The sequence below is a fragment of the Oncorhynchus tshawytscha genome, linkage group LG16 (assembly GCF_018296145.1).
Source record: "Oncorhynchus tshawytscha isolate Ot180627B linkage group LG16, Otsh_v2.0, whole genome shotgun sequence".
In the NCBI taxonomy this organism is placed as follows: domain Eukaryota; kingdom Metazoa; phylum Chordata; class Actinopteri; order Salmoniformes; family Salmonidae; genus Oncorhynchus; species Oncorhynchus tshawytscha.
This window is the reverse complement of record NC_056444.1, coordinates 62,443,557-62,463,822: the sequence shown is the minus strand read 5'-3', so window position 1 is coordinate 62,463,822 and position 20,266 is coordinate 62,443,557. Positions and strand designations below refer to the sequence as shown.

At 43.8% G+C, this 20,266-nt stretch overlaps 1 protein-coding gene across 2 annotated transcripts in view; it reads right to left on the bottom strand.

The window, feature by feature from the left end:
- Positions 1-2,952: 2,952 nt before the first annotated feature.
- Positions 2,953-20,266, bottom strand: part of LOC112232575 (ephrin type-A receptor 2) — a 34,302-nt gene continuing 16,988 nt past the window's right edge. For both annotated transcript variants that reach the window (XM_024399637.2, XM_024399636.2), the window contains exons 4-17: positions 13,694-13,849; positions 13,086-13,445; positions 11,758-11,885; positions 11,302-11,470; positions 10,990-11,083; positions 10,377-10,432; positions 10,162-10,287; positions 8,059-8,244; positions 7,835-7,896; positions 7,492-7,701; positions 7,151-7,300; positions 6,042-6,235; positions 5,427-5,582; positions 2,953-4,009 (exon numbers count right to left, since the gene is read on the bottom strand). In XM_024399637.2, the coding sequence (XP_024255405.1) occupies positions 3,901-4,009; positions 5,427-5,582; positions 6,042-6,235; positions 7,151-7,300; positions 7,492-7,701; positions 7,835-7,896; positions 8,059-8,244; positions 10,162-10,287; positions 10,377-10,432; positions 10,990-11,083; positions 11,302-11,470; positions 11,758-11,885; positions 13,086-13,445; positions 13,694-13,849 (2,156 nt within the window). In that variant the 3' untranslated portion in view covers positions 2,953-3,900. The remainder of the gene's footprint in view (positions 4,010-5,426; positions 5,583-6,041; positions 6,236-7,150; positions 7,301-7,491; positions 7,702-7,834; positions 7,897-8,058; positions 8,245-10,161; positions 10,288-10,376; positions 10,433-10,989; positions 11,084-11,301; positions 11,471-11,757; positions 11,886-13,085; positions 13,446-13,693; positions 13,850-20,266) is intronic.

Below are 20,266 nucleotides of genomic sequence, written 5' to 3'. Positions count from 1 at the left end.
AATGCCCATTTAGCGTAAGAGCTGTTTGAAAAGACCGCCTGAAATTTTTGCCTGTTTTGGTGGGATGGAGTTTTGGCCTGCCTGGTGACATCACAAGGCAGTTAACTAGTTAATAGACCAATAAGAATTCCAAATATCTCTGCCATTAACAGCTAGTTTTCCCCTCACCACTCCCAGACATTCTTATCAACATTTTTGGTTGAGATATTGCTCTTTGTTAAGAATACATTTTTTTCTTCTTTAAAAAAACCCACAAAATATTTAATTGAAAACCACAGTTAATGATTTGATATTGAGATAAAACAGCTGTATTGGGGGCTTTAAAAAGGCAAATTATACAAAAGACAAAAATGTAAGTCAATAAACCAGGAAAAAAAATCCCTTTTACAAATGGAAATTTAGTAATCTAATAATGTTCAGAAGACATATGAAACAAGGACCATCATATTTTCATGAAATTAGACAGTCCAAAATGTTACATAAAAAAACTAAAGTCGTGAAGAGAGAGTAAACTGATTTTCAGTCTTCTTTTAAGAGCATTGGGGTACATTATGAACACTGTCTTTTGGATATAGACTAGTCCCAGACCTGTTTGTGCTCTTGCCAACTCCATTGATGTCATTGTTTGATGTGAGTTGACGAGCACAAGCAGATCTGGGGGGGAAAATGCGGATATGCATGAGCTGGTCAATAAAGACGGAAGGAAATGTATACTTTCTTGGCATTATCAGAAACAGCCACTATCAATGGAATGCAATCAGAGGAAAAATAATACACCAAGCTTACTAGTATATCTGCATTGTCAAAGCAAATAGTTTAATCCCACAAAAATGTTACTGAACACCATATAAGAAATCTGGATAATGCAATCGGAATAAGAATAGTTTCCAAGTTCTGATTTTTGTAAAAAAAAATATTTTTAAATACTACTTTACTGTCACTTTGAAATTGCATATCAAACTACACATTACACTGTCTGAAATCTCACAACGCATTTCTAACCCTCCGAAATGTTACATTTTTAGGCATTTGTATCTTCAACTAACTTTGAAAAAAAGGCACACACTCAATGTATTCCTGACTTGAAGCTCGACAATACCTTTCCAAATTAAATTCATCATTATTAATATAATTCTTTCTGCATCATTTTATTTAAAATGTGATCTTCCTATGGCATAATGACAATAACAATGGCAAGTTAGATCTTTTAGATGAGACAACTTAACCCAATTGTTACTCATTTAAGTGCTACAATATACAGTGCATTCGGACAGTATTCAAACCCCTGGACTTTTCCCCTTTTTTGTTACGTAATAAACTTTTTCTAAAATTGATTAAATAGTTTTTTGCATCATTAATCTAAGCACAATAGCCCATAATGACATAGCAAATATAATTTATTTCAAATGTTTAAAAAAAAAAATTAAATACCACATTTATTTTGTTGAAGCACCTTTGGCAGCGAATACAGCCTCGAGTCTTCTTAGGTTTGACTCTACAAGCTTGGCACACCTGTATTTGGAGAGTTTCTCTCATTCCTCTCTGCAGATCCTCTCAAGATCTGTCAGGTTGGATGGGGAGCGATGCTGCAAAGCTATTTTCAGGTCTCTCCAGAGATGTTTTGATCGGTTTCAAGTTCTAGCTCTGGCTGGGCCACTCAAAGACATTCAGAGACTTGCCCCGAAGCCACTCCTGCGTTGACTTGGCAGTGTGCTTAGGTTTGTTGTCCTGCTGGAAGGTGAACCTTCACCCCAGTCTGAGGTCCTGAGTGCTCTGGAGCAGGTTTTCATCAAGAATCTCTGTACTCACTGGGTGACCAGTGAGATATACCAGCTGGAGTGCGTGCTAAGGGTGGGTGCTGCTATGGTGACCAGTGAGCTGAGATAAGGCGGGGCTTTACCTAGCAGAGACTTGTTGATGACCTGGAGCCAGTGGGTTTGGCAATGAGTATGAAGCGAGGGCCAGCCAACGAGAGCATACAGGTCACAGTGGTGGGCAGTATATAGGGCTTTGGTGACAAAACGGATGGCACTGTGATAGACTGTATCTAATATGTTGAGTAGAGTATTGGAGACTATTTTGTAAATGACATCGCCGAAGTCGAGGATCGGTAGGATGGTCAGTTTTACGAGGGTATGTTTGGCAGCATGAGTGAAGGATGCTTTGTTGCAAAATAGGAAGCCGATTCTAGATTTAATTTTGGATTGGAAATATTTAATGTGAGTCTGGAAGGAGAGTTTACAGTCTAACCAGACACCTAGGTATTTGTAGTTGTCCACATATTCTAATTCAGAACCGTCCAGAGTAGTGATGCTGGACGGGCGGGCAGGTGCGGGCAGCGAACGGTTGAAGAGCATGCATTTAGTTTTACTTGCATTTAAAGAGCAGTTGGAGGCCACCGTAGGAGATTTGTATGGCATTGAAGCTCATCTGGAGGTTAGTTAACAGTGTCCAAATAAGGGCCAGAGGTATGCAGAATCGTGCCGTCTGCGTAGAGGTGGATCAAAGAATCACCAGCAGCGAGAGCGACATCACTGATGTATACAGAGAAGAGAGTCAGCCCGAGAATTGAACCCTTGTGGCACTCCCATAGAGACTGCCAGAGGTCCGGACAACAGGCCCTCCGATTTGACATACTGAACTCTATCGGAGAAGTAGTTGGTGAACCAAGTGAGGCAGTCATTTGAGAAACCTTGGCCAGGTCGATGAATACGGCTGCACAGTAATGTCTCTTATCGATGGCGGTTATGATACCGTTTAGGACCTTGAGCCTGGCTGAGGTGCACCCATGACCAGCTCTGAAACCAGATTGCATAGCTGAGAAGGTATGGTGAGATTCGAAATGGTCGGTAATCTGTTAACTTGGCTTTCAAAGACCTTAGAAAGGCAGGGTCTTATGAGACTCGAAATTGAACTCCGGTGCATCCTGTTTCCAAAGGGTTTTCGTTTTGTCATTATGGGTTATTGTAGAGGAAAAATTATATTTGATACATTTTAGAATAAGGCTGTAAAGTAACAAAATGTGGAAAAGTCAAGGGGTCTGAATACTTTCCGAAGGCACTGTAAGTGATGTTCTTTGTTTGCAATCAATCAATACAAGCTTTTACAGCATGTTAAACTGAACATGATGAGTACCTCATATCTTTTCACACTGTTTTTATATCAATTCAAATTCATATGATAGCTTAACATCTGAATTAAGCCCACATAAAGCATAACAGTAGCCAACAACAGCCCAACCTGGACTTTAAGACAATAACCTCAAGACTGGCATATACCAGTGCCCCATGTTAACCTATGGCCAGCCCCTTTCAGGTCCACTCTCTGCTTCGATTCCATTTTCATTAGTTTAGCAAGAGATTACGCCGACCAGAATGCATTTCACTCAGTGAATTGCAATGGCATCGGCAACACCAGACTCATTCCGAAAAGGGCACAGCAGTCTACGTCACACAAAGAATCATATTAGTTGAACTAAGTATAAGTGGTTGTGTCACTTTTTTCATTTTCTCTTCTAAATATTGGGTGCTAGAGATGGAAGCATGCATCCCCAAAATATATAAAACAAAGATTGAGCAATGAACTGTATCTGTACAATGGAGATGGATAATAAAAAATATATACAGTATAATATACACAGTCTAATTAATACATCTATTGCTGTATAAATTCAAAAATATTAGCAATCACTTAACAAGTCTGTTACAAATCTCTAAGAATGTACAATATGTCAGTCTCTTTTGGCTGGACCATGTTCCTACGACGTGTTCAGTTTGGTTCTGCCTGTCCAAAGCCGTTCCCGCAGCTCCGCTCCAGTCCAGTCCAACACAGAGTTCAATATTCAGTCAGAGTGTTGCCCGCTTTAGTGCCGATTCAAATTCCTGTACCACTAGTATTGAGTCACACTGCAAATACACTCAGGGTGCTGGTCTGGTCTTTCAAGCCCAGGATGCTATATGCAATTCTCTTCAGGTGGCCGGGCAGTCTTACGCCAATGTTCTTGATATCCCTTTGAAACAGAAGACGAGAGAGATTGAGAGAGTCATTGGATAGCAACGGGGGAATTCACGTCTTGACTTGGTTCAGATTCCTTTCATGTCACGTGTCAAACTCATTCCGCGGAGGGCCAAGTGTCTGTGGGTTTTTGCTTCACCCTTGTACTTGATTGATGAATTAAGGTAATTAATTAGTAAGAAACTCCCCTCACTTGGTTGCCTAGGTATTAATTGAAAGGAAAAAACTAAAACCTGCAGACACTAGGCACTAGCAAAGCAAAGATAGCAACCTATTGAGAATAACCTCTAGAGACTAGCTGGGAGGATGGAAGGACAATTACACATTTTCAAGAAAGGGCAAACCCCTCACATGTCCACACGTGCCAGAATCTGGCAAAGGTGTTCCACATCTAAGTCACTCATTACCAGGTTTAATTACATTTTTAATTAGTTAATGAGGATTTCCCATCTCGCCCATCAATCACTTCTCTGGCGAGCAGAGGGAGTGTCGTAAATAGTTCCTGGCTAGGTCGAGTGCAACCAGATGACAAGAGATCGAGCATGGGACCGAAAATCTCACCAGGGAATATATGACACACACTTCAAAGACGTTTTCCCTGTTTCCACACAGCGCTCATTTTCATGTGTTTTGTCTGAAGACTAACTAACTCCCAGATACTGTAATTATTGAAAGACTGATATGATATTTTGGGACAGTGCTTTCGTCTGAATATCTTTTTGGGGTGTGTGTTGCCCTAAAGTCCTCTCCTCATCCACAACTGTTCTACACTACATTTGCCTTCATTTCCCTTATCTCCACATTGCCCCTTCTACTCTAGTGGCTGTTCTGTCTTCTTCTCCTTCTCCTTTCCTTTTATGATGCATAAGTCACATTGGCCTTTGCCCTACACAGCCTCGATCTGCTGCAGAAGTGCTGCCCTGGGCTGCTGGTGTGGGCAAAGGAGGGAAAGAATTGTAAAAAGGACAGAGGGAGGAAGAGAGGGGGCAAACCACAAGCCACCACCAGGCCACCACAAATGAGCCCTGTCTTTATTTCGCTCCATAATTTCTTCCATCTCACTTGTTTTCTCGAGTTGTAGAAATGCCAGAGCTTATATTGTGCGTAAACTGTTCTCTGGCTTTGAAAGCAACTTTTTCAAGAACAAAAACCCAAAATACTCTGCAGAAGTCATATCCATAACATGTTTTGGAAAACTAAGAAAGGGCCCAGCTTGGGAACCAGTTGTTCTCCATTGTGCAGATACTCTATACATATATTTGTTCTATTCTATTCCAACACTCTCAACCAATCTTAGATTATTTGCAATCAATAGTTTCTCAGATTAGATATTTTTTATGGTGAACATCTCATCTAGCAACAGACAATGTCCCCCCAAAATAAAATTAAATGCTTAAAAAAACACTACTCACTCGTTCTTCATCTGCAGCACCTGGTCCATGGTGAACACTCCGGCACAGGTGAAGTTCTCACTGTACTGGCTCATCTTGATGGACTCCAGCCACTCGGACACCGACCTGAAGGGTGAGCCATCCGAACCACTGGTGCTGGGCAGGCGGATGGATACGCTGGAGTAGTGAAAGTAGAGAAGAGCAAGGAATAATCATCAACAGCCGGCCGACAATGAAGACAAGGAAAAGGCTGTAATAACCCTGCGAGGAAACGGTGAGATAAAAAGCATTTGGTGCAGCTATGGAGAAACTGATTAAGGTAGGAACCTGACAGCTCTTTGTTTTTTGTGGGGCGGCAGGTAGCCTAGCAGTTAAGAGCGTTGGGCCAGTAACCGAATGGTCGCTGGTTCGAAACCCTGAGGTGAAAAATATGTTGACGTGCCCTTAAGCACGGCATTTAACCCTAATTGCTCTTATATTTCGCTAAATGACCAACATGTAAATGTGTTTAAAACATGTTCAGACACACATTATGCTGCCACACTATCCTACCAAGAATTTAACAAAATCTGCATTTTTTTACACTCCACTCTGTTTTGCTGTTTAATTCCCTTCTAGAGATTAAAGAACACTTACCGGGGGTCGAAATCTGCGATTGCCTTCAGGGACTCAGGGCTCCTGAGCAGCTTGTCCAGCAGGCTGACAATGTCCGGGAAACGGGGCCTCTTGGAGCGTTCCTGCAGCCAGCACTGCAACATGAGCTGGTAGACGGTTGATGGGCAGTCCATGGGCGCCGGCAGCCTGAACGCCTCGTTGATGGCCTTCATTACCTGACAATCAGAGGCTAGAGGTCACTTTGAGATCTCAGACTTGAAACGAGGCTCAATGAGATGTTAAGGTAATTAGCACCAAAATTATTTTACAATCATTCGTTCTGAACAGAACCACATTTTTTCCCCCCAACTCTTCCAACCAGCAAAATAAATGTTCTGACTCAGTTCGAACCCCCTCCAAAAATACTGGTTTATATAATTTCTTTCTGTTCTTTTTTAACCTGTGAAATCAGTTTTTTTTTTACATCTAGCGCATTAAATTACTTCACCAATCAGTGCAGATAGAGCAGGCAAGCTAGTTGTTTACATGTTTGATCGACAGTGTAGCCTATGGCGCAGGATGTGACAGAAATTTTGCGGGTGGGATGAGAGCAAGAGAGAGTTGAGGAGGCTTGAAGCACTGGGCATCTTGTTATGACACGCATTATCTGAATTAGGTCCACAGAATTATACCTAGGAGGAGCGGCTTCTATGGAGGAATGTTGAATGTCCTTTGAGCTCGCTAGCTAACAAGCTTGAGCTAGCTAGCTAGCTCTTCTGAATCACGCTTGTAATGTCAGTACAGTAGCCTATGGTAACGTCAGTACAGTAGCCTATGCTTCAGACATTGGAGGGCAGGTAGCCTAAACACACACAAGGATTTTCAGCTTGCAGGCAGATCCTGGAATAAGTTTCTGAGTGAGGGCTTTGCATAGACACTTTGTTGCATTTTTTGTGGGACTAGAGCAAAATGCCTGGAACGTTAAAGAACGTTATTAACCGGTTCCCATGCTTTAAAAATAACGGTTCTGTACCGGAACAGTATGGATCACATTCATTTCCGTTCCTTGAAAATGTTTGTTATTTTACTGTTTTCGGTTCTGTTCCCTGAACTGGTTCCAACTCCTGGTTAGCATTAGAATTGTAGCATACCTCGCAATTGCTCATGTCCCAGTAGGGCCGCTCGCCAAAGGCCATGACCTCCCACATGACAATGCCGAAGCTCCACACGTCGCTGGCCGAGGTGAACTTCCTGTAGGCAATGGCCTCTGGGGCTGTCCAGCGGATGGGGATCTTACCACCCTGTTGGAGGGGAAACAAGTGGACAACACTCAGGTCAAAGCCCAAAAAATACAGTTTTGCTCAATTCAATTATATTTTATTAAATTAAAGTCCTCTGTGAGCAGTTTACACTGAAATACAGTGTTTACAAGGCAAATGCATAAGCAAGGGCTAAGTAAAGCCAACCATTCTAACATCCAATGATAACTCACACTGGTGGTGTAGGTGCCCTCAGGGTCGTCCTCCAGCACTCGGGACAGGCCGAAGTCAGACACCTTACACTCCAGGTTATTGTTGACCAGGATGTTGCGGGCAGCCAGATCCCGATGAACGTAGCTCATGTCGGAAAGATACTTCATGCCTGCGGCGATGCCACGCATCATGCCCACCAGCTGGAAGGAGGGCAACTCGCCATCGTGATCCTGAGGAGGAAACACATATGGTTACACACACATACTGTTAGAGAGACATCATGTGAAGTTTCTGTGGTAACTCAGTGGCAACGCATTGTCCTTCACTTATATAGGTAACTTGCATACGATGTACTGTACTCACCTTTAGGTACTTGTCCAGTGCTCCGTTCTCCATATACTCAGTCACAATCATGGCATGTTTGACTGGAATCAAAAAAGGGAATAAATAAATGTTAACTACTGCCCAAAACAGGCAGGAAATGTATACAGATGGAATTGATATATAGACCGGGTAAGTGAATGTTTGACAGGAGCATACTGTTCTAGGTACAGGTAGCGCCCAGTAGACTAACAGAGCCTTCTTACATTTGGTGACGACTCCCTCCAGGCGAATAATGTTCTGGTGGGAGAACTGTCCCATGATGCTTGCCTCTGAAAGGAAGTCCTGCCTCTGCTTCTCCGAGTATCCCGGCTTCAGCGTCTTAATGGCCACTGCCACTTCCTTCCGCCCTGGCGCTTTCAGAATACCGCAAAACACCTCTCCAAATTCCCCTAGAGGCACAGAAGAAAACAGTTTTAAAACCCAAAGACAAGATTGAGCAATATTTCAAGCCCTATCCTTTATATGGTTGTGGCTTGTAGTTAGGGCTGGGCGATATCAAAATTCAATTAGTTCAAATGTTTTTGTGCAGAATCCCCCCCTTTTTTTTTTTTGCATTTATGTTCACTTGTTCTCATGTTGTTTTGGTCTCGTCTCCTTTGCTCTTTTTGTGCACCTTCCCATTCTCTCTCTCACACACACACACACACACACACACACACACACACACACACACACACACACACACACACACACACACACACACACACACACACACACACACACACACACACACACACACACACACACACACACACACACACACACACACACACACACACACACACACACACACACACACACACACACAACCCCTGCCACTCACAACAACAAAGACGAGAGATCACTTCATCCTCTCTGACAAGCAGTTTCAACTCACTATTTGCATTTAAGGTTTGGTCGAACTGAATCAATCATATGGACACAAACACACGGACACATTATTTTACTGTAATAGAGAAGTTAACCTTTCCAACAATACCCTTTTAAGTCTCAACTCCTCAAATTGCATGCAGAACAGACACTACTAAAACAGGAGTCTCAACGAACATTGATTCTGAAAAATTCATGCTCAGTTTGTTGAGCGTGGCATTGCAGTATCGCATACCGCTAGCAGCATTTTAGCCAAAGACATATACTAGCCGTCTAGTCTGTTTTATGAATGTGAAATAAGCATTAAACACAATTCCATAAGGAATTGGCAACTTGTTCTCTCGTATCTCATTCTGAGAAATAAGGTAGGCCACCTGATTCCAACATCTGAACAGGCTAGCATCCTCTTCAAACAGTTGAAGATGGAGTGAAGGGATGTGTTCAATACCAATTCAACCGTTCTACCTTGTTAGCTAGCAAATTGAATTGGTATTGAACACATCACTTCACTCTGTCTCCAACTGTTTGAAGAGGATGCTAGCCTGTTCACTTTGTTCAAACTTAGAGAAAACATACAACAAAAAAATTATATTGTGAATCGCCCATAAGTTTGAAAAAAAAAAATAGATATGATTTTTAGGTCATATCGCCCAGCCCTACCTTTAGTGTCTCTTGAGGGTTATGGAAATTGTGTAAGGAGAAAGTAAACAAGGAAGCATCCGGAGCTGTTTTGCTCTGGGCCTTTCACAGAGGTGTGTTATTGTGGGATTGCGTAAGAAATATGTGTTTCTCTCCATGATTGGGAGTCCCATAGGGCGGCACACAATTGGCCCAGCGTCGTCTGGGTTTGGCTGGGATAGGCCGTCATTGTAAATAAGAATTTCTTCTTAACTGACTTGCCTAGTTATACAAAGGTTACATTAAACATTTTAATCTCTCATTGGTGGAGGCTTGCGGCCTGTGTGGGAGCATGGGAATCAGCTGTCACAGAGGACAGAGCACGGTTGGGGAGGAGAAGGGGAGGTGGGGGTTGGGGGTTCAAAGAGCAGAATGGCAGATGTTGTCACACTGCAATAAAACTATCATTTGCAGAATAGGAGTTTGGGCTCAAGGGGTTATAGCCTCTCAAATACTCAGTTTTCTGCTCCAGTTACTTTTGCTTATCTTATTATTATTTAATGTGGATTTTGAGATAAAGCACTGGTCCCCGAAGCCAAGCAGAGTTGCCACACTGAATTATGTCTAAACATGCAAGTCGAAGACGCAATCCATCAATACCAATCTGAATGGTCTACCCACTGTCACTCAAGGGCTCAAGTTGTAGCCTTAACACACCAAAAGAATATATAAACTGGGACTTAGGGGATGGAAAAAACCCTTCAACTCCTTCATCCTTAGCCCTTAAGTACATTGTTTTAACTTAGTTCTGAACTCACCAGCTCCAATGACTTTCTGCTTGGTCACGTGGCTGGGATGGATCTCGCTGGCAAACTTGAGGATGGCTGTGTTGGGGTCCTCGTACGTGTGCGGATCCACATAGGTCTTTAGCGGCTTCAGTTGCTCTGGAGAAGAATACGAATAGATGGGCATTTGTGAAAGAAAGATACAAATACGTAGAGAGAGAGAGGGGTACTTATTTTCTTTTGTCTACCTGAGCTAGAGAAGTAAGTATCTTCTGGTTCTTGTCTTGTATGGGAGTTCCTTCTCCTGAATAACAGAAAAGAAATATCATCAGTAATTATCATCCAAAATCGAATGATCCGTTTTTCTTTTTATCCTTCCATTTCCAGCTAGTTTCAAAAGACGCCTAGTCATTGGTGTGTGCCGCCTCGATTCACTGAGGGAAAGCTTTGATAGACTGGAGCCTGTCTGTGTTTCCTAAGCCGTGTCAAAGACAGATGGACGGATCGATGGACAGATAGCGGTGTGCTGCTGTGCTGAAGGATTTGCTACAGTATGCCACAAGAAGAGCCGACCAGCTCTTATTCCAAAACAATGTGCCACTTGGGCCCGCTTCCATTCAAAGCCACTACTTGTTAGAGTATACTCATTGAGCAATGACAAGCTGCACTCAATGCCAATTCTCCCCTAGTGAGTGCTGGAAAACAGAGAGATAGTAGCAAAAGGAAGGGGAGAGAAGGGCAAAAGTAAAGAAGAATGAGAAAGGAAACCAGTGAAGGGGTGAGTGTTATGGAGGTGCTTAACAAAAGGGGCGAGAAGCAAAGGGCGAGGGGCAGAGGGGGGGAAAGGAGGTTGCTGCTAACCGTTTGCGTACGAGCAGGACGACCACCACAATGAACAACATGGCCGCTCCGCCAACTGCCGCTCCGAAGATGACCGCCGTGTTGCCCTGGGGCACTGTGGCACATCAACAACAAACCCTGAGACACAATGGTAACACACTGACAAAAAAAAACAAAAAACACACACACTCCCCGACAACAACAAAAAACCCACACACACACTGGTTCTTTCATTTCGAGGCCCTGTAGTATGGGGCGGTGTCCCAATCATCTCAAATAGCATCCTATCATTCTCCCTTCTCCTTATTAGCCTCATATGGCCATCGTCCTTACTATCAGGCAGGGTCTCAAATTCATCCTCCATGGATCCTCCAGGGCTGCCCTCGGGGCTCAGGGCCTTGACCCTGAATAGGTAGGCCGTGGCTGGGGACAATTCACTGATCTGCACAGAGCTCTTCTCCAGAATCAGAACAGTGTACGTGGTCACATCCAGATTGTCATCCTGGAAGAGTTGGCGAGGGGGGAGAGAATTGAAAGATGAGATAAGTCATGATTGATTCACTGGATTTCAGTAAGGACTCAAAATAATAATTATTTTGTTATGCGATATTGCTCCCTTTATGTGGCGTTTATCCTCCATGAAACCCCACTCATTTTCTTTCTTTTACTCTTTCTTTCCTTTGTGCACTATCAAAACATTACATTTTTAAGTCCTTATGTAACAAAAGACATACAATAGAACAGTGCAAAAATATGCACCCGCTAGTGGTAGCGTGGGTGGTACTGTACCTTCTTGCGGTAGCTGAGTTCGTAGCGGCTGGGCCGGGGCAGGGGCCTGTGGGGGGCTACAGCCCAGGACAGGGAAAGGCTGGTGGGGCTTCGCTCGACCAGACGCATGGACGTCACCTTGGGGGGGTCTAAGGAGAAGGAAGGAGGGGAGATGTCAACAATACCGAGACGTTGTGCAATATCCTTCACAGGTTCAACCAACCAAGAGCTTTTGAAATGCTTTCATTGCAATATGTGTGAGAGTATTTAGTTATCATGCTTGTATGAAAAGCCATAACTACATTTCAGATCCCATTTGATCATGCATAATTAAAAGGTTTCTACTACTTCTACTACCATTACTCCTAAGTACGGTAGCCAGTGTTGAGGGTAAAGTGTTACAAAAGTAACATGTTTTACAATCAGATTACTTTATGAGTAATGGCGTAAAGTAACGGTACTTAACAAAAAAAAAAATTGGGTAATATTTTTACAGTTATTTTTGTCAAAACCCATGATCCGAACTTGTCTCGTTTCCTCATTTAGTTCTCGAGCGAGCGGAGAAAGGCTGTTTTGAGTAAAAGCATGACAGCTGTTGTCCATACAAATTTATAGAGGACGCACCTCTGATCTTTGCCCATAGAGGGCTTTCCCGTCTTGTGGCAAGTGGGCCCTCTATACATCTCTATGGGTCAGTGTACGTGCGGTCTATAAACAGAGCTGGCGGCTCGAGATAAATATTTTGAATGAAAAGATTGGAAATCTGTACAGATGTTTTGCTTAGAGTATACACCGAGGGTACAAGAATTTGAAACACCTTCCTAATATTGAGTTGCCCTCAAAACAGACTTCATTCGTCAGGGCATGAACTTTACAAGGTGTCGAAAGGGTTCCACAGGGATGCTGGCCCATGTTGACACCAATGCTTCTCACAGTAGTGTGAAGTTGTCTGGATGTCCTTTTGGTAGTAGACCGTTCTTGATCGACATGGGAAACTCTTGAGCGTGAAAAACACAGCAACATTGCAGTTCTCAAAATGGTGTGCCTGGCACCTACTACCATAAACTATTCAAAAGGCACTTAAATATTTTGTCTTGCCCATTCACCCTCTGAATGGCACACATACACAATCCATGTGTCAATTGTCTTAAAAATCCTTCTTTAACCTGTCTCCTACCCTTCATCTACACTGATTGAAGTGGGTTTAACAGGTGACAACAATAAGGGATCATAGCTTTCACCTAGATTCATAAAAGTAACACAAAGTAATACTGTAAAGTAAATGTAATGAGTAATACGTAATATATTACTTTTTCAGGTAATAAATCCCAACACTGATGGTGACTCACCTGTGTAGTGCAGGGCAGTGGTCAATGTGCTTGTGGACGGGGGCCTGTTGGAGCGCGGTGCCACCTGGCTGGCAAACAGCGACACTCCGCTGTGGGCCTCCACGGTGAAAGTGTAGTTGAGGTGGGGCTCCAGCTCGCTCACCGCCACCCAGGTGTGCATCAGGCCCAAGCTGGCTGGCTCGAGGCGCACCTTCTCCCCGCACGGCTGGCACGTGGCGCCATCACAGCATCTACACTCCACACTGTAGGTGATGTCACTACGGCCGCCCGTGTCCTCCGGCGGGCTCCATGACAGATGCAGCTTGCCCGCGGCCAGCTGGGTGGTCGTGGCGACCAGTTCTTGCGGCGCTGAGGGCAGGCCTAAGGCAACAGGAGCAGGAAAATGGATGCATAGTATGTTAGTTCACGATGTATGATTAATGTCATCATTATGTCAACCACTGTAGCATTCTGTGATTTTCTATTTAGTGTCATTATGCCATTATTTTGGTTAAGAGAGCACTATGAGCGCAATAAAAACTCTCATTAGTTGTCAGTGTGGGATCCACCAATGGTGACAGTGCACATTAAAGTCATTTTCCTAAAATGGACATCTTCCTCCTCCTAACCTGAGCAGGGCCCTATTGCCGGGTCGTCAGGAGCGCGGTAGAAGCCTTCTGCACATGGGCAGAGCAGCGCCCCGGAGCCCAGCAGCTGGGTGTTAGCAGGACATAGTTTGCACGTGTCGCTGGGCACGAAGGCTTTGAAGAAGCCTGGCTGACACTCTGAAAACACAAACACACACAGGGGAGACTTTCATTAGGAACTGAAGGGAACTACTTAAGAAATGGGAAATTAAAACATGGCAAGGAAAACATGGTGTGTATCCCAAATTGCACTTTACTCCTTATATGGTGTGTACTGCTTTTGACCAGATCCCTATGAACCCTGATGAAAAGTAATGCACTATAAAGGGAATAGAGTCCCATTTGGATGAAAAAAAACAAGTGTTTATGTAGATGATTATTACAGTGTTTTCCTACATCTGAGTGGGTGTTTGGTGCAGAAACAACAGCCATACTACTACTCTTTAAACCTTTAAACCATCCACCTTTTCTCGCTCTCTCTCTCTAAACCAATACAACCAGTCTTCCCGCATTTCCAGGACAGTAAGTCAGCCATCAATACCCCACGAGAAGAGGAGAGAAAACAGAGGAGTGCAAGCCAGAATCAAGTGGGAAAAGAAATCAGAAAGAGAGAAAATGAATAAGTGAAACCATTATGTGCATACCATCTTTTAAAAAGACCCCTGTGCAAATATGAAACTGTATCGCTTAGATAAGATGTCTGCTGATTTCACACATGGGAGAATAGAGTGAGAGAGATACAGGTAAGCTCAAGCTGTGCACCAACAGTAGTTGGAATCAGAGTAAGACGGCGTGAAATCTCTGAGGGTCTCATGGAGGAAAGTGAAAATGAGAAGGCCACCCTTAAATGCTCCAAAAACATTCCAATGGCTTCTGGTCATGTCCGTGCTCTATCCCCTTACATGACTACACACACACGGCGAGCAAATCTGACTTCAGAGGAAGGATTACTGTTCTCTTCACCTGTTTCCCCTGCCCTCTCTCACACACACACTGTTTGCTTTGGTTCTTCTATTTCCAGGCCCTGCAATATGGGTCTTTATTCCAATTATCTCAAATAGCATCCTTTCTTCAGCCAGCTCTCTTTTCCTAGGTTGACATCATTGCTTTATCAGACATTAGGGGGGGGGGCGAGAGAAATTGATTACAGGCAATGGAGGAATGACCTGAGAAAGAAGGTGAAATATGTAAAGAATCAATGATATATGGTTCCAGTGTCTGCATCCAAAAGGTAACACCAGGGGCGAGTCAAGAAGGACACCGATGTCTATTCTCAGAGAAATATCAGCTTTGATCAGTTACCGCCTTCGCTGAAGTTTACTTGGAACACGCAAGTAACCTCACACTCTCCTGAAAGAAAATCACCCACATTTCATTTATTCAAGTAACTATGAGACGTTCCCTTCGCTCCATTCGTCTTTTGCCTCATTGAGGCCTACAAGTTACAGTTGCCATTTGTCGGCAGTAGGATGACATGGTGAACATGAATGACAGTAGTGCATTCTTCGTTGAGAGAAAAATCGAAGCATGATAAGATTTTGGATTGTTACTCATTCTTTCACATCCCCTTTCCTCTCTTTCTCTGCCAGCTGATTCTATAACATTCATGACTACTCATTAACAAGATCTCGAAGGTCGAAAAGACATGGCGGGACAGAGAAACAGAAGGGCAGCAGAGGGATAGAAAGAAAGAAGGGTATCGAATCCTATTGCGAGTGGGCAAACGAAACAGCTGCCATCTCGAATCCCAATCCATAGGCCTCCGTCTTCTCTGACCTCCCCACTGGTAATCGACAAATACCTCTGTCCCTTCCCTTCAAGCCTCACCAAAAGGCTCCCAGCTAACTCATTAGCATATTCTTTCACAAGCAACCAGCAGGCAGAAGAATGTCAAGCCATTCAACATTTTATTTTTATTTTTAATAAACACTTGTTGCAAATAGTAGAAATGTCACATGGCAACAATAGAGGGGACTAGGCTATTTCTGTGCGGCAGCAATGGTGGGGGAATGAGAACGGCTGCGATGCATCTGGTCATGGCTGCGGGGAGATTACAGCAATGTACACGAAGAGCTAACAATAATATTCACGTAAATCTCGAATGGCTCAAAGTGGAGGAAAGAATGACTTCATCGCTACTTGTTTTTCTAAGAAATGTTGACATGTTGAATGCACTGAGCTGTTTGTTTAAACACATAGCACACAGCTCAGACACCCATAGATGCCCCACAAGATGTGTCACCAAAGGTCTCTTCACAATCCCCAAGTCAAGAGCAGACTATGGGAGGCGTACAGTACTAAATAGAGCCATGGCTACATGGAACATCAGGTAACTGATGTGAACAGTAAAATCAGATTAAAACATTTTTTATACAAATACTCCTTATGGAAAAACGGGGACTGTGAAGAGAGACACACAGGCACAGACACACATAAATTAAATAAAAAATCTAATTTTACTAGGCACATGCGCCGAATACAACAGGTGTATAACTTAAAGTGAAATGCTTACTTACAAGCCCCTACCAACAGTGCAGTTTCAAGAAATATGGATAAGAATATGCGAAAAGTAACAAGTTATTTAAGAGCAGCAGTAAAAAATAACAATATATACAGGGGGGTGCTGGTAAAGAGTCAATGTGTGGGGGCACCGGTTAGTTGAAGTAGTATGTACATGTAGGTAGAGTTAATTAAAGTGACTATGCATAGATGACAACAGAGAGTGGCAGTGGTGTGGAGACGGGAGGGGGGGAGGCAATGCCAATAGTCTGGGTAGCCAGTTGACTAGATGCTCAGGAGTCTTATGGCTTCAGGGTAGATGCTGTTTAGAAGCCTCTTGGACCTCGACTTGGCGCTCCGGTACCGCTTGCCATGTGGTAGCAGAGAGAACAGTCTATGACTAGGGTGGCTGGAGTCTTTGACCATTTTTAGGGCCTTCCTCTGACACCGCCTGGTATAGAGGTCCTGGATGGCAGGAGGTTTGGCCCCAGTGATGTACTGGGCCGTACGCACTACCATCTGTAGGGCCTTGCGGTCAAATGCTGAGCAGTTGCCATACCAGGCAGTGATATAACCAGTCCGGATGCTCTCGATGGTGCAGCTGTAGAACCATTTGAAGATTGAGGATCTGAGGACCCAAGCCAAATCTTTTCAGTCTCCTGAGGGAGAATAGATTTTGTCGTGCCCGCTTCACAACTGTCATGGTGTGCTTGGACCATGTTAGTTTGTTGGTGATGTGGACACCAAGGAACTTGAAGCTCTCAACCTGCTCCACTGCAGCCCCGCAATGAGAATGGGGGAGTGCTCGGTCCTCTTTTTCCTGTAGTCCACAATCATCTCTTTGTTTTGATTATGTTGAGGGAGAGGTTATTGTCCTGGCACCACACGGCCAGGTCTCTGACCTCCTCCCTATAGTCTGTCTCGTTGTTGTCGGTGATCAGACCTACCACTGTTGTGTCATCGGCAAATGTAATGATGGTGTTGGAGTTGTGCCTGGCCGTGCAGTCATGACTGAACAGGGAGTACAGGAGGGGGCTGAGCACGCCCCCCTGAGGGGCCCCTGTGTTGAGGATCAGCGTGGCGGATGTGTTGTTACCTACCCTTACCACCTGGGGCTGCCTGTCAGGAAGTTCAGGATCCAGTTGCAGAGGGAGGTGTTTAGTCCCAGGGTCCTTAGCTTATTGATGAGCTTTAAGGGCACTATGGTGTTGAACGCTGAGCTGTTGTCAATGAATAGCATTCTCACATAGGTATTCCTTTTTGTCCAGGTGGGAAAGGGCAGTGTGGAGTGCAATAGAGACTGTATCATATGTGGATCTGTTGGGGCGGTATGCAAATTATGGTGGATCTAGGGTTTCTGGGATGATGGTGTAAGGCAGACACACAAGGCAAGCACTCTACACACACGTACACATGTATTTTGTATTGTAGATATCTGGTAGTAGAGTAGTGGCCTGTGAAAAGTGTTATGAAATGTAACATTTTAAATTGTATATAACTGCCTTAATGTTGCTGTACCCTAGGAAGAGTAGCTGCTGCCTTGGCAACAGCTAATTGGGATCCTTAATAAATACAAATACATTAACACGGAACCCATACCGGCTACACGCGTGCGTCATCATGCATAAATGCATTTTGTCCCCCCACACCAAAAGCGATCACGACGCGCAGGTTAAAATATCAAAACCAATTATATATCTGAACCAATTATATTAATTTGAGGACAGGTCGAAAAGCATTTATGGCAATTTAGCTAGCTAGTTTGCACTTGCTAGCTAATTTGTCCTATTTAGCTAGCTTGCTGTTGCTAGCTAATTTTTCCTGGGATATAAACATTGAGTTATTTTACTTGAAATTCACAATCTCTACTCTGCCAATTAATCCACACATAAAATGGTCAACCGAATCATTTCTAGTCATCTCTCCACCCAGGCGTTTTCTTCTTTTGACTTTATGTTGCGATTGGCAACTTTCATAAATTAGGTGCATTACCGCCACTGACCTCGTTAGTCTTTCAGTCTCCCACGTCGGTATAACCAATGAGGTGATGGCACATGGGTACCTGCTTCTATAAACCAATGAGGAGATGGGAGAGGCAGGACTTGCAGCGCGATCTGCATCAGAAATAGAACAGACTTCAATTTTAGCCCTTAGCAATGCAGACAGGGGCAGTGGGTGCAATAATTGAATAACATGCATGTCTAAATTTATTTTGCAACGCTTGCCCACGCGACGTGAGTGGTGTAGTCAGCCTGTAAGAGTCAGAGACTGTAATCAACAGTCATTCCAGAATACACCACCCAACAGTGAACCATAGGGTTCAGGCCCATTTACTGCCTTTCATCACAGGAAATGAATACAATATACGTGATGACCAGGAGTCAGTGACCACCAGTTTCTGAGTTTAAGAAGAATAGAAACTGAAGAAGGGTAAAATAATGTTCTAAAGGGAGCTAGAGAGAGGGGAGGAGGAGGGGGCTTAATCTTTGCTGGACACAACAGGAAGCATGAGGCTGACGCTGAGCTTCCTTCATCCAGCAGCCAATCAAAGCATGCGAGGGAAGGTGGTCACAGCCACAAATAGAGTCCAGGGAAAGAATATGGGAGAGAGCTACATTGTTGTTTTCAAAGAGAACATAACTGGGAGTAAAAACACAGTGCATTTCTCAACTAAATAAAAGTCTGTTAAGCTCTTTAAGAGCCAGACCACTGAGAAACTTAAGTGAGAATGTCTTTTTTGCCCTTCGGGGTCCCCTGGGAGGTAGGCCCTGTTGTCATTTGAGAGGTCTTGTGTCTAAAGAGCCTGGGCGTTTATTTATAGTGAGTGACTGGCAGGACCTGGTGGATTCTGGAAGTGGAATTGGCTGGTTTGTCAGCCGGAGTTAAGATGGATGGAGATGGAGACCGTGATGAATGCACGGACCGATGGATGATTGAATGGGTACTCAGTGGTTGGACAACAGAAAATCCCCCAAGGACTTGAGTTAAGTGGGGGTGCTCTAGAGAAGAAGAAAAAAGGCTGAATTCAAGTCCTGGGCTCTTTAGCTTTTAAAGCACATGAGGGTCATGTCTGCCTCAGGGTAGTAGTGAGTTAAACTGTCCTTGACTACCTGGAGTCAATAGCCAACTAAAACAAACACAGGAGTGAGCAAAGGAGAGAGAGAGGGCAAGAAGTGAGAGAGGGGAAATGGCTAAAGGCTACCGCATGCTTTGGGTCGGCTGGCGCCTAACTGAAATCGGCTAGGTGAACAAGCTCGCATACACCCTTAAAAGACCGGCAATAGTACGGTTTGTCCATCTTGAGAGCCATAGCAATCACGGACACTCTTACTGACAGTTGCGGCTGCTTCGTGCAGAGGTGGGACAAAGTCATTGTTTTACAAGTCACAAGTCCCAAGTCAAGACAGGCAATTCCGAGTCAAGTCTCAAGTCCAAAACTTTGAGTTTTGAGTCCTAAACAAGTCATAATGTGCTCTTCACCAAATGTAATACCATTTCATATTTCTAACAAGAGTAATAGTTAGTATATTACATTTACACAAATCATGAATGCTTTTAAAAATCTATATATTTATTACTTTCCAAATAAACGTTATATTTCCATGGAAATACATGGGTAGCCATGAGAAAGGCCCCTCCCCCCATTAGTGATCAACTATCGAGGACCGCTATGGGGCGCAATCGGGCGATGTAGGCTTGTACACAATCTCCCAACCTTAACACACACTCACACTCTGTGTGGTTACAGTAGGCTAACGTGTGTCAATGGTTTTAGGAACAGCAGAAACATCAGGCAGGATTTAGGCTACCAACTGCCTTGCCAGTTGTAGCTCAATCTTGGGTGCAATGATCACGTTCCCACACTAATTGACTGTGTGGAGGCTCATTGATTTAACGTTATGTTAGCCTACATGCTATACTAGTAATGTTATAAATTATATAGCTGTCGGCTATATTAGCCACGACTTACCGTTCTTTGTGCAGCTTCAAACGTCGAACAAAGTTGGAAATTGTTGCGCCTCTGTCTGTAATTTTTTCCATGCATGTCTTGCAAGC